Raw genomic sequence first — 12,748 nt, forward strand, 5'->3', positions numbered from 1 at the left:
GGCTGGCCTCAAACTCATAGAGATCCGTCTGGCTCTGCTTCCCGAGTGCTGAGATTAAAGGCGTGCGCCACCACCGCCTGGCCACCTCTGACTCTTACAGTCTTTCTACATAGGTCTCTGGGCCTTGAGGGGAGGGGTTTGATAAAGACATCCCATTTAGAGCTGAGTGCTCCAAAGTCTGTCAGTTTCTGCACATTGTCCAGTTGTGGGCATTAGAGACCTCTCTGGTGAGTGCTGAGTGATGCACTGATCTCAGGGTATAACAATGTGCTATTAGGAGTAGTTTTATTGTTATGTTCCTTTAGCAAAATACTACTATTAGGTTTCTTTCTAAGAAAGACCTAGACCCAAGACCTATCTAGTTTCAGGTTCTTGGCCATTTTACCAGTGTCAGGTATGGGTTCCTTCTCATGGAGTAAGCCTTAAGTCTAATTTTAAAAAGATTGGTTACTTTTATAACATCTGTGCCATTATTTGCTAGTATGTCTTATAGGCAGAGTGCTGTTGTAGGCTGTAGGGTTTGTAGCTGGGTGATAATGATGATGACTTTTCTTTTCTGGTAGTGTGCAAAGTGCCTGCCAGCATCATGAATGCTAGTTAGTAGTAATGAAGCTTTTATTTGGGCATCAGCTTTATTTATCCATGTTTAGTGACATAAGTAGGTGGTGTCTTAAGCAATAGGGCATTACTGTCAGGCTGTGGAAGGTAATCAGTAGCCTTGGCAAAACTTCTTTGGCCATTGAATCAATAAGATATAATCCATTCCTGGCATTGGAAGTTTTATTGGTATTATAAGATGCCTAATTTGGGCATTGTCTCCCCATTATATGGATGACTCCATTTAAATTCCTTTTATGTATGTGTATATTTTAGGAAGCTTCTACATTAGTAGATTTCTATATGGCTTTTCAAATAGCCTTAAGTGTTAGTTGTCCTTCTTTTACCTTGCACCCCGTTCCCTTCCCATTTTATCCTTCTATTCCAGTTTTCCCTTTATCTCTTTATAACACTGTATTTGTTAAGATCTTAATACTTTTCACTACACATATGTCTATTACTAGTTTTCAAATGGTCATTTTTTCTAAGCAATGCATGCTTGTCATACTATTTCTAAATTACTGTTTGTTATTAAAATACATGAAATATTAAGTGAATATTAATCTTACAATAAGTATTTTGTTCTGAAATAATCTTGGAGATAGTTTTAGTAGAACTTGCCCTTATGTGTTTCTTGTGATTGAACCCAGAGCCTCACCCATGCCAGGTAAGCACTCTCCCATTGAGCTACATTCTTACCTGGAAACAGAAATTTTGATTAAGATAAATAGAAGGCTATATGTGTTGAATCTAATATTTTCTTGTGGAATATTCTTTCTCAAACCATTGCCTTTTGTCTTGTTCTAGTACAACCTTGCTGGCTTTTATCATGGAGTTGTTGAAGAACTCAATCGCTATGCAGGAGCAGATGCTTGCTTGTAAGGGCTTTTTGGTAATAGGTTATAGCCTTGAAAAGGTAAAGTACGAAGTCTTTTATTATTTTTACTGTTAATTTGCAAATCATGTACTTGTTTTTCTATATGGTCAAGAAATTCTGTCTGTAAGAAAATCTCCTTGCCTATAGAAAATTACTTATGTTAAGCTGTAGTTTTTGTTTTACCTTCCTTCCTGTCCTCTGTTAAGGAAGTCTGGTAGTGAGCTTCATGCCATCTTTAACTTGGAACATGGATTGTGGACAACTTCTTTTTTGGTGTTGACAGCTTGTAATTTACTTACCTTCCTTTGAATTAGTAGTAACATTTAAACTACTTTTCTCCTCCCCCCCCCCCCCCCCCCCAGTCTTCCAAATCCCACGTCAGCAGAGCAGTACTTGAACTTTGCCTTGCATTTTCAAAGTATTTGAGCAATCTGCAGAATGGGATGCCCCTACTGAAGCAATTGTGTGATCACATCCTTCTTAACCCTGCCATATGGATTCACACTCCAGCCAAGGTGATGTTTATTGATCTTGGTTTACTTTCTTTGTTAAGTCTTTTGTGTTTGAGAAAAGTGACAGTTGTGAGAATTTTCTCTTTTCCTTTTATATATTCATATTGATAAGTAAAGTTTCGGTGGATAACCATTTTTGATCAAGCATACTTTTTTGCTTTTCAGGAAAATTTGCCAGTCAATATATATTTTTCTTTTGTAATAGAAATATGAGCTATGGCTTTATTTTTCTGTTAAGGTTTTATTTGAGAGTGCCTTTGTTTGCAGAGTATAAGTTGGGGCAGTTCCAGTCGACTCTTTCCTAGAATCTATAGCTCTATAGCTCTGTTCTATTGTGAATGCACATGCATGCTCCAGCTCACACACGAACACCCCCCCACCCCCCCCATCACATACGTGCATATACATTCTCTGGCCTCTCCCCTTCCTCTCCTCCCTCTCCCTCCACCCATCTCACCCTCTTCCTGTTGTCTGCCTCTTCTGTGCATACTTCAGCCAGTGTGATTAACTCTTGGGTTTTATTTTACAACCACAGCTGAAACGCCACCTTTTTTTGAAGGCTAATATAATGGTCTCTTTATACGTTAATTTTAATATTAAATTACAGAAAATTCTAATGTGTTTGTCAAATAATTTTGTAGCACTTTGACAATAAACTAGTTATTCCTATGTGAACAAATGAATTTGTTACCACAAAGTTTGTAAACAAAATCTTTAACAAACCTGATGTGTTAGTTATCCTAAAAACTTATAATATGAAGTATAACTTGAAATAAAGTTTATCAAGTTGTGTAATTATGTTCATCTTATTTACAATTTTTGTTAGAAATGGTGTTGTTTTAACCCCATGGTCCCATTCCCCTCCCCCATTGCCCACTTGCTGTGTCTGTCACAGCACACACTTACTCTGTCAGGGAAAAATGTCTGCAGACTCTCTTTTCTAGGGTCGCAGTCTCTTACTTTCAGCTGCTCTTTTCAATGGTCAAGAGGAACACAGCTGCCGACTCGGAGTGCCATTTGGAAATAATCAGAGGAGGCAGCTGGAGGTTGTAGCTTTTTATCTCCAGGTTAAATTTGACCTCTTTCTCTTTCATGACCCTCAGTCTTATTTCTTTTCAAAGATTGTTTCAAGTTACTTTAAAAATCTTTTACTAGACTTTTTTTTTTTGTTCTTACTCGCCAGCATATTTGTAAGGCTTTGTGTCTCTTTTGAAGTTGTCAGAAAGTGTCTTATTATACCTATTTGTAGAGGACTGGCTTTTACTTTAAATTTAATCACGTGACTTCTTCATGGTCCTGATAGTCACACACCTTATTTCTTTCTTTATACTTTTTAATAAATTTCCTTCATTACCTTTTAGAATTTACAATTGACTTGATATCAAATTAACCTTCTCTGTTGGCTGTCTGCTTGGTATATTCATAAGGAATTTAATTTGCTCTCAGTTTATCATAAACACAATTATAGCAAAGGACAGATCCAGATTGTTTAACTGACAGGTCATGTAGTTTGCAGGGTAGAGAGAAAGCATTTTTGCAGAGCACAATGTAGTGCATGCAAAACGAGGCTTACAGGGAGCATGTGAGCTTCATTAGAGTCATAGCAAATCCTCCTTTAGTTCCTGAAGCCAGAGTTGTAGATGTATGGATTAACCTTTGCTTTTGGAAAGGGAATGGGGAGCTCCTTGTAGTTTCATTTACCTTGGATCTGCTCCAAGGTGATCTTATGATGACCTCGAAGGAACTACCAATTTTCTTGTCTGCAGTGGTCTTTTGTTTACTCAAAAGTATTTGTGGAATGATGACTTCATTCTGGGCAGTATGGGTAGAGTGGTGAGCAAGACAGGCCTGATTTTTGTACTCGTAGATTTTAGACAGAGTGAGAAAGATGGTTGCTGCATAGGTGTTATTAGATTGTATGATGAGTGAGCGAAAGAAGGAAGGTTTGTTCCTAATTAGCACAGAGGTCTTTACTTTCATTTATCACTGTATATTGATATTAAATCCCATATATATATATTAATTTTTTTTTTTTTTTGTGGTGGGTAGGGGGCATTTTGAGAAAGAGTTTTTCTGTGTAGTCCCAGCTGTTCTGGAATTTGCTTTGTAGACCAGGCTGGCTTCAGACTCACAGAGATCTGCCTGCTTCTGCCTCCCAAGTGCTGGGATTAAAGGTGTGCACCACCATGCACAGCTGATATCATTCTTAATATTACTAAATTTTATCCACTTTTTTGTTTATCTAATTTATTATTTTATTTAAGAAATTTTGTGTATTTTGTTATTTTTTAGACAGAGTCTAGCTCTGTGTGTCCTGGCTGGCCTGGGTCTCACTTTGTAGCCTGCTGGTCTTAACTCATAATCCTCTTGCCCTTGTTTCCCAGATGATACAGGTGTTCATCACCACAGGCTTCCTGTATGTTCCTAACATGCCATTCTCATCAGATCCTTTCTTAGTCTCTCAGATTTTAGTTTTCCATTGTTTTCAGAGTGAGGTAATCTCATAGCTTGCTTTAAGCCTTCCTGCTAACTATAGGTTTTGTAATTTAGAAATTCAGATATCCTCAGTAGATTGGCAGGTACCATAAGGATCCACTAAAGCAGTGGTTCCTAATCGTGGCTGCTGGAAGAATCAGTTGAGGAAAGTTTTAAAAACAAAACTGTAAAGCAGAGTCCTACTCCATCCACTGCAGATTTTGATTTCATTACTATGGGGTATGACTAGGCTTCATAACTAAAAAAAAAAAGAATGTTTTCCAGGTCTTTTAATGTACAGGTAGGTTTGGAAAATGATTGCTCTGGGTCTGTGATGCCGTTTTTTCAGCTACCATTCTTCTTGTTTGAAATTTGTTTTCTTTCTGTCTGCCTGCCCTACTACTTCTCTTCAAAGCCTTCCTTCACGATTCTTGATTAATGAGACTTCCTTACAGATTCACTTTGTCTCACCACAGCTTCTCTGGCTCTGAAGTCACCATGGTTAACAGCCACAGCCTGTGCCACTTCATTATGTTTTGCTTCATGACCTTTTGTTGTTGCTATGTCCTTAAGGTGCTGGTGATTGAACTCAGTTCTTTTGCGCATGCTGTGCAAGTTCTCTGCTACTCAACTGTTCCTGTCCTGCCATGACCTTCTATGTCCCAGTGTCTGCTTTTATGGCTTGAATTTTTGTGTAATTTTCGTCGTCTCCTTTACAGTATTTTAGTATGAAGGATGACAAACGTGCCATTGTAATCCGTAGTAATAGTGCCATGTATATAGGTACATGTAAATAGTTCTGACCTGAAATCAAGTGCATAAGAATTTGAAGTATGCTTTAGTGACAGATAGGTTGGGGCTACTCACTTTAACAGCAGTAAATACATCAAAAATACCATCATGCAGCATTTGCTGCAATTAGCATATTTTTGATTTTCTAAGTTGCAGTTGTCTTCTAAACCCCAGTTTTAGCTGGTTCAGCATCATTGTTGCTTTTAACACATACTACTGCTAACCAGATTACTAATTAAATTTTAAGGTTGAATTTATTGGGCCTCTAATAGATAGGTACCTAATACTTGATTGTTTAGAGAAATTTCCAAATAACAGTGAGTCTCAGCACAGGGTTGAAAATGAAAATTCCTAGTGTTCAGGAAGGTAATGTAAATGTTCAGTTGCGAATGCATGGAAGTAATTTAGTCTAAGGGGAGATCGTATATGCTGGACTTTCAGTTGTTCAGTTTATAAAATATATCCACTAGCAGGAATGAAAAGTTCATGATTGCAGCATGGGAGTAGAACAAGAGTAGTCTTGACTTTATGTTGCTGTAGCTACTTGAGTATAGCTGTTGCTGAAGCTTAGAATCATTTCATTGAAATGTTGTATGAAGATGAAAGGTACTGTGGTAGGGTAGCACTTATATATTCTTGTTTTCTCTAATATAACAAGAGCTTATATTTGAAGTAAATATAGACAAATGTATATTTTTATATGTTCAACCTTTTGAGTCATATCAGACTTTTTTTCTAATCTCTGTGTGTGTACATTCATATTTGAATGTGGTATTCTTGACCCATGGGATACATGTGGGCAGTTAGTGGGCATTCTCCAATGTAAGTTTTTACCTTTTACCTTCTTTGAGACAGGGTCTCTTGTTGTTTACTACTACCCATTGCTGCTGGCTTTTAGGTGTCTGTGGACCCTTTTCTCTATCCCTCCCGTTTCTGGGTAGCAGTGCTGAGATCACAGCCATATGCTAATGTGTGGGTGTGTGTGTGTGTGTGGGTGGCTTTACATTGGTGCTGGGGGTCCAAGTGCAGTTCCGCTTGGACCCCCATCAAGTCATCTCCCCGTTCTAGCTTACACTTTTCTGTAAAACACAGAAAGCATCTGTAAATACAAAAAGTATATAAGGCCAGACATGTGATTTATACCATTAATTCTTAAATTCCAGAACCTAGGAGGCAGAGGCAGGTGAATCCTGTGAGCTTGAGGCCAGCCTGGTCTATATATTGGGTTCCAGCCCAGCCAGGTCTACATAGTGAGACCCTGTTAGAAACAAACAAACCCACTGGCCCAGAAAAACACACAAAACAAACCAATTTCTTAAAGCATAAATTTATTATAAAGATACAGCTGCTAATGAAATGTTGATGGCTGCTGAATGGGGATAAAAGAATTATTTCCATGGGATAATATGTAAAAAATTGACATATTTTGGGGTATTTACTGTATAAGGAGTATGTGTGTGTGCTTGATGTTATCAAGCACAGCATCTTTTTGAACTAAATATGGGATATTTGCCAATGAGCGTCTCTGATTGTGTGCTCTTTATTTTGGTTTTGTAGGTTCAGTTGATGCTGTACACTTACCTATCCACTGAATTCATTGGTACAGTCAACATATATAATACTATTCGGAGAGTTGGAACAGTGCTGCTCATCATGCACACACTGAAGTACTACTACTGGACAGTGAATCCTCAGGACCGAAGTGGTATCACCCCTAAAGGATTAGGTATAATTCTGCTGTCTGAATGTTATATTATACACATGGTAAATCAGGATATAAAACAAACCAGCAATATACTCTTTTTACATTTTATTTTATGTGTATGAATGTCTTGCCTGAACATATGTCTATGTACCATGTGTGTGCATGGTGCTCCCAGAGGCCAGAAGAGGGTATCAGATCCCCTAGAACTGGAATGGAAGGTTGTGAGCTGTTATGTAGGTGCTGGGAATCAATTCTGTCTCCTGTGGGAGAGTAAGCAGTGTTCTTAACCTTTTCTACAGCCCCTCATTATAGCACAATTGTATTAGTTTGTTATAAATTGCTGTTGCCAACGTTGTGTACTGTTGTGAAAGAGTGCTACTGTGTCATTTGGGAAGTAAATATGATCAGGCTAGTTGTAACACATTGCCATTGAGAAAAACAAATTAATTCCATACTGGTATTGGTGCTGAGATAATCATAGTGAGAGTCATTGGAAATGGTGCTTTGGGAAATGGAGATTTCATAGAAATGTAAGAGGTATCTGTTTTTAATAAAGAAATTCTAAAATTTCAGTAATTGCTTTCTTTCATAATCAGGAGAGGCAATGCAAGGTAATAATCTTTGAACATGTGGAAAGTTCATTGAAGAGGTCAAAGTAAAAATTCTTAAGTTTTGTAAAACCTACTTCAAAATGGCTTGTGTTGAAAGAGCTAATCAGCTGATACAAAGTGGCAGTCTCAGGTGCAACTGGTGCAGTGTTCGGGGATGTTGGAAAATGCTCAGAGTGGGCATTTGTCTCTCCAGGTGCCTAGTTCTTCTGTGTCAGATCTTTTTAGGAATCCCCTCCCTCCTGTTGTATTAGCAAGCAGCAAGTCCACCTTTGAGTCCTCCTAACTGTGAAGCCAGCACAAGAACATCCCCCTATATCAAGTGTTTTCAAGCCTCTTTTGGTCTCTGTGTTGCCTGTGTCTGTGGCAGTTAGAGCACTGACGGACACACTTGCAGGAGCCTCCACCTCCTTAGACCCACAGTCTGAGATGAGTGCCTTCTGTTCTTTGACAGCATTTAAAGACTGTTGCTTCAAATGAGAAGGATTTCTTAGGAACCAGAAAACCATGTATGTTCAGTATTGTCAAAGACTTTGACTGTTCAGTGACTTATGAAGATAGGTTTTGTAATTTTATGCTACTTGATGTAACCTTCAGAGTAAACTCCTTATTCTCTGAGAACACTGCAAGGACACAAACCCTGTGATGTGTTTAAGCTGGTAAGCACGTGGCACTTACAGAGCTGGGCCAGAACTTCCTGATGGCGATTTCATGGTGGTGTAGGACTTTCCCATCCTTGTTGATTGCCAGTTTCATGTCCTGATCTTCATTTTATAAGTAAATAGTGACTTCAGGAAGTCTCACAGGTCAACTGAGGAAGCGGGACAAATTTTGTGCCTCTTGTCTGTTTAGCTTGTTAGTTGTCTAGGAATGATCATGTGGAACACATTTTGCACAATTTTCTTCCTATTTTAATTGATCTGTTCAAGGTCACGTTGGTCTTGTGCTTTGGTGGTCTGGGCACTAGCTGTAAATAGTGATTACTGGGGAAACTGTAGAGTTTATGAGGCAAACAGGTCCCTAACTTGAGGTCTTAGAACAATAGTTATTTAGTTTCAGAAGTTTTGTACTTTGGAATTAGATGCTGGAGACATGAAAATTGACTTAATGTGAGCCATGTGTGACCAGGGACTTTCCCAAGTACTGGCGATGTCAGAGGTAGTCAGCATAATGTTTCCCTTCTTCATTAACAGTTTGGTGTGGTGAAGCATGCTTTTTGTAACAACTTAAAAGGGACAACAGTAGAAAAAGTTGTTTCATACCCAGTTCATATAATAACATTTTACTGTCCAAAGTTTCGATTTTTCTTTACTTTTTAAATTTTTTGGTAAATTTCTGTTATCTTAATAGCAAGCACTTTCAGAACAAAACATAAATACTATTGTTAAGTACAAATTTTTATCACCATATGTTTGTTTTTGAACCTCTCACTTCTTTGAAGTATGAACTTCAAACAAATTTTTTTTGCCATTGTTTTACATTCATATACTGTATTGTGATCATACTCACTCCCCATCAGCATCTCTTTTTCTCCCTCCACTCAAGCTGACCCTGTTCTTCCCAGCTAGGCCCTCTCCTTCTTTCATGCCTTTTGTATACAGGAGTCCAAGGGGCCTGTCATATCCAGTAGACAGTATAACCTATTTGTGCTTTTGGAGTGTCAAATATATAGTTGAATATGAGAGTGAATGCTGGCCTTTCAAAAGACACAAAAGGGAAGGTCATTCTTTAGAAGATTGACTGTGTGTGTGTGTGTGTGTGTGTGTTTAAAGATTTATTTATTATGTATACAGTGTTCTGTTTGCATGTATCCCTGCAGGCCAGAAGAGGGAGCCAGATCTCATTACAGATGGTTTTGAGCCACCATATGGGTGCTGGAACTGAACTCAGGACCTCTGGAAGAACAGCCAGTGTTCTTAACCTCTGAGCATCTCTCCAGCCCCGTGTGTGTGTGTGTGTGTGTGTGTGTGTGTGTGTGTGTGTGTGTGTGTGTGTGTGTGTTTGTGTTTGTGTTTGTTTGTTTTGAGACAGTGTCTCACTATGCAGCCCTGGCTGGCCTAGAACTCAGTCTGTAGACAAGGCTGGCCTCAAACTCAGAGATGTGCCTGCTTCTGTTCCTGAGTGCTGGGTTTAAAGGCTTGTACCACTATGCTTGGCTCTGTGTTTCTCTTAAATAAATGGAAAACTCCTAGAAATGAAAGCATTGTATTTTAGTTAGCCTTGAGATCTTTGAAATACTAATTGTGTGTGTCTTTAAAGATGGACCAAGACCCAATCAGAAAGAAATACTTTCTCTGAGAGCATTCTTACTGATGTTCATTAAGCAGTTAGTGATGAAGGTAAGTTTGTTTCTTCCCCATCCCATGCTGCCTGTTGTAGTAAATCATTTCACATAAAATATGGTCTGTTTGTTTATTCTTTGCCAGTAAAATATTACAGAACCTTTGCTGAGAGATGTTTGTTTCATCCTCTGTTTTTCATTCTTGTTTCTCTTGGGTATACATACATCACTGCAGAATTGGAGATTGGCACTTTAATATATGTTATATAAATTTCCATGCGGACTCAAGAGTATTTGTTGTTTTCACTTGGCAGATGTTTAGAGCCTCTGTTTAACACTGGGTTCTGTCCTTTGCTTGTGGGGTACAGGTGCTCGGATTACTGGCTCATGCCAGTTTTTCACCATCTTCTTTCTTAGTCTTTATTCTGTGGTACCTTATTAGTTGTCACATTAGATTTGGCAAGAGACCAGCCCCTTGATTTCTGTATAGTTTTCAGACTATATCTTTTGTGCTTTCTCAAAGTGTTATTTTAAATCTAGATTTTTTGTGTTAGTTTTTGATTTATAGCAGCTGATGAAATTGACTAATCTATATATGTACAGTTTCTGATCTTAAAATGACTTTGTGTGTGTAAGGCTAAGATAAGTGTATTATGTTTCTGAAGGACTCTGGAGTAAAGGAAGATGAGCTACAGGCCATTCTTAATTACCTGCTGACTATGCATGAGGTAATACTTGAATTTCTGATTTGGGGATTTTATTTTATTTTATTTTTTAAGTATATTGCTTGTTTCTTTTTTAAAGATTTATTCATTTATCTGTCTATCTATCTATCTATCTATCTATCTATCTATCTATCTATCTATCTATCTATTATGTATATAGTGTTCTGTCTGCATGTATGCCTGCAGGCCAGAAGAGAGAGCCAATCTCAATACAGATGGTTGTGAGCCACCATGTGGTTGCTGGGAATTGAACTCAGGTCTTCTGGAAGATCAGCCAGTGGTCTTAACTGCTGAGCCATCTCTCTAGCCCGATAATTGTGTTAGGGATGTTTTTTAAAAGTAAAAACATCAAGGAAATATTCACTAATTATATCACTGTCATGGAGAATAAATCTCTATTTAGATGCTAATGAATCCTCATCTTAGTGGTTTTTATTGCCACAATATAGCTCTGAGAAGTATCATGAAAGGTTTTAAGAAGTTGCTGAAATTGGATTTTATTTAGTGAATGAAGTACATGAAAGCATATTGTTAGGAACTAGTGTAACAAAGAGAAAAGTAGACTTGAAAATGGCTGAAAATTATTGGATTTAAAATTCATAACATTCTTTCTGGTTTTTACATGCTTAGATATTTTTTATTTTATTTTATTTTTTTTTTTGTTTTTCGAGACAGGGTTTCTCTGTGTAGCTTTGCGCTGTTCCTGGATCTCGCTCTGTAGACCAGGCTGGCCTCGAACTCACAGAGATCCGCCTACCTCTGCCTCCCGAGTGCTGGGATTAAAGGTGTGCGCCACCACCGCCCGGCGTGCGCCACCACCACCCGGCTATTTTTTAAAACAAGTCACATTTGTAATGGAATTTAAAATTGTTTAGTTGAAAATTAAATGGGTTCAGATATCTCTTTTATCTTTAACTAAAGTAACTAAACTATTTATTTCATGTGTACCTGTGTTTTGCTGATGTATATATCTATGCATCCTGTGTGTGCCTGGGACCTGTGAAGGCCAGAAGAGGGCATTAGATCCCTGGGTGCTGGTTGTGAGCTGACCTTGTGGGTGACAGCCACAACAGCCAATTCATGAAGTCATATACACTGTTTCTATAGAATTTGCTGTGGGATATTGTTATATAGTCTAACATAAAAGCTATTTTATCTCTCTGCTTACAAAAATCTCTGGCTATTTTATGGTGTATACTTTGAGCTGTATATTTAAAGTATAATTATAAGTCAATATCTTACTTATAATTAAAATATTTAAATAGCATCATTTGTTCAAACTCATATATTATAGACTTGCCTATTTATTTATTTAAAGTTAAAATTTATATTGTTTCAGAAGTATTCAGTATTCAAAGAGTTGATTTTTTTCATTTTATTTTTCATTTTCTAAAATAATTCTAGGACGACAATCTAATGGATGTTTTACAGTTGCTTGTTGCATTAATGGCAGAGCATCCTAACTCCATGATTCCTGCTTTTGACCAAAGGAACGGGTTACGGTAAGAGTTAGCATATGGAGAGTTCTAATTACATTTAATAGAAAGCATTACTTTGGAAATACTATATTCTTAAATATTTGATCCTAGGTTATAAAAAGAGTTTGTAGCAGGAAATAATTTAAGATTTTTAAACTTCTTAAAATCAAGATTATTTCATGATTTTTTGAATGAGTCTTAAGTTTAAAAAAGTTACTCTTCTATTTTTTATGGATATATTATTAAATAGAGCAGTTTATCTAGAAAGATGCTATCTTTTTCTTCTTATTTTTTAGACAGGGTCTTACTGTGTAGCCCTGGTTAGCCTGGAACTTGATATATAGATTAGACCAGTCTCAAATTTACAGTGGTCCTTCTGCCTGTTTCTCCAGTGCTGGGATTAAAGGTGTGCACCATTAGCTTGGCCCTATGTCAATTTTTAAGTAATCATAAAATTCTAATATTTGTCTTTGTTGTAAGTATTTATGTAGAAAAGAATGCTATAATAAAGCATTTGAATTTTACTTTGCGTGTTCTTTATTTTTATGTCAGAAGGCCTTCAGTGTTCTTTTAAGATTAAATTAGTATTTAGACTCAGAAGATGGCATTTTATAACCCTTCGCCCTGTCTTCCCATGCTTAAATTTTTCCTGCTCTCTTCTATGATGTTCCCTTGAACTTTTGAGTGTGCAACGTAAT

At 37.4% G+C, this 12,748-nt stretch overlaps 1 protein-coding gene across 4 annotated transcripts in view; it reads left to right on the top strand.

The window, feature by feature from the left end:
* Positions 1-12,748, top strand: part of Lrba (LPS responsive beige-like anchor protein) — a 563,056-nt gene that overhangs the window by 85,496 nt on the left and 464,812 nt on the right. For all 4 annotated transcript variants that reach the window (XM_052731913.1, XM_052731912.1, XM_052731914.1 and 1 more), the window contains 6 exons: positions 1,405-1,513; positions 1,837-1,989; positions 6,811-6,979; positions 9,826-9,905; positions 10,513-10,575; positions 11,977-12,074. In XM_052731913.1, the coding sequence (XP_052587873.1) occupies positions 1,405-1,513; positions 1,837-1,989; positions 6,811-6,979; positions 9,826-9,905; positions 10,513-10,575; positions 11,977-12,074 (672 nt within the window). The remainder of the gene's footprint in view (positions 1-1,404; positions 1,514-1,836; positions 1,990-6,810; positions 6,980-9,825; positions 9,906-10,512; positions 10,576-11,976; positions 12,075-12,748) is intronic.

This window comes from Peromyscus californicus, unplaced genomic scaffold (assembly GCF_007827085.1).
Source record: "Peromyscus californicus insignis strain IS unplaced genomic scaffold, ASM782708v3 Scaffold_9__1_contigs__length_137607984, whole genome shotgun sequence".
Lineage (NCBI taxonomy): Eukaryota > Metazoa > Chordata > Mammalia > Rodentia > Cricetidae > Peromyscus > Peromyscus californicus.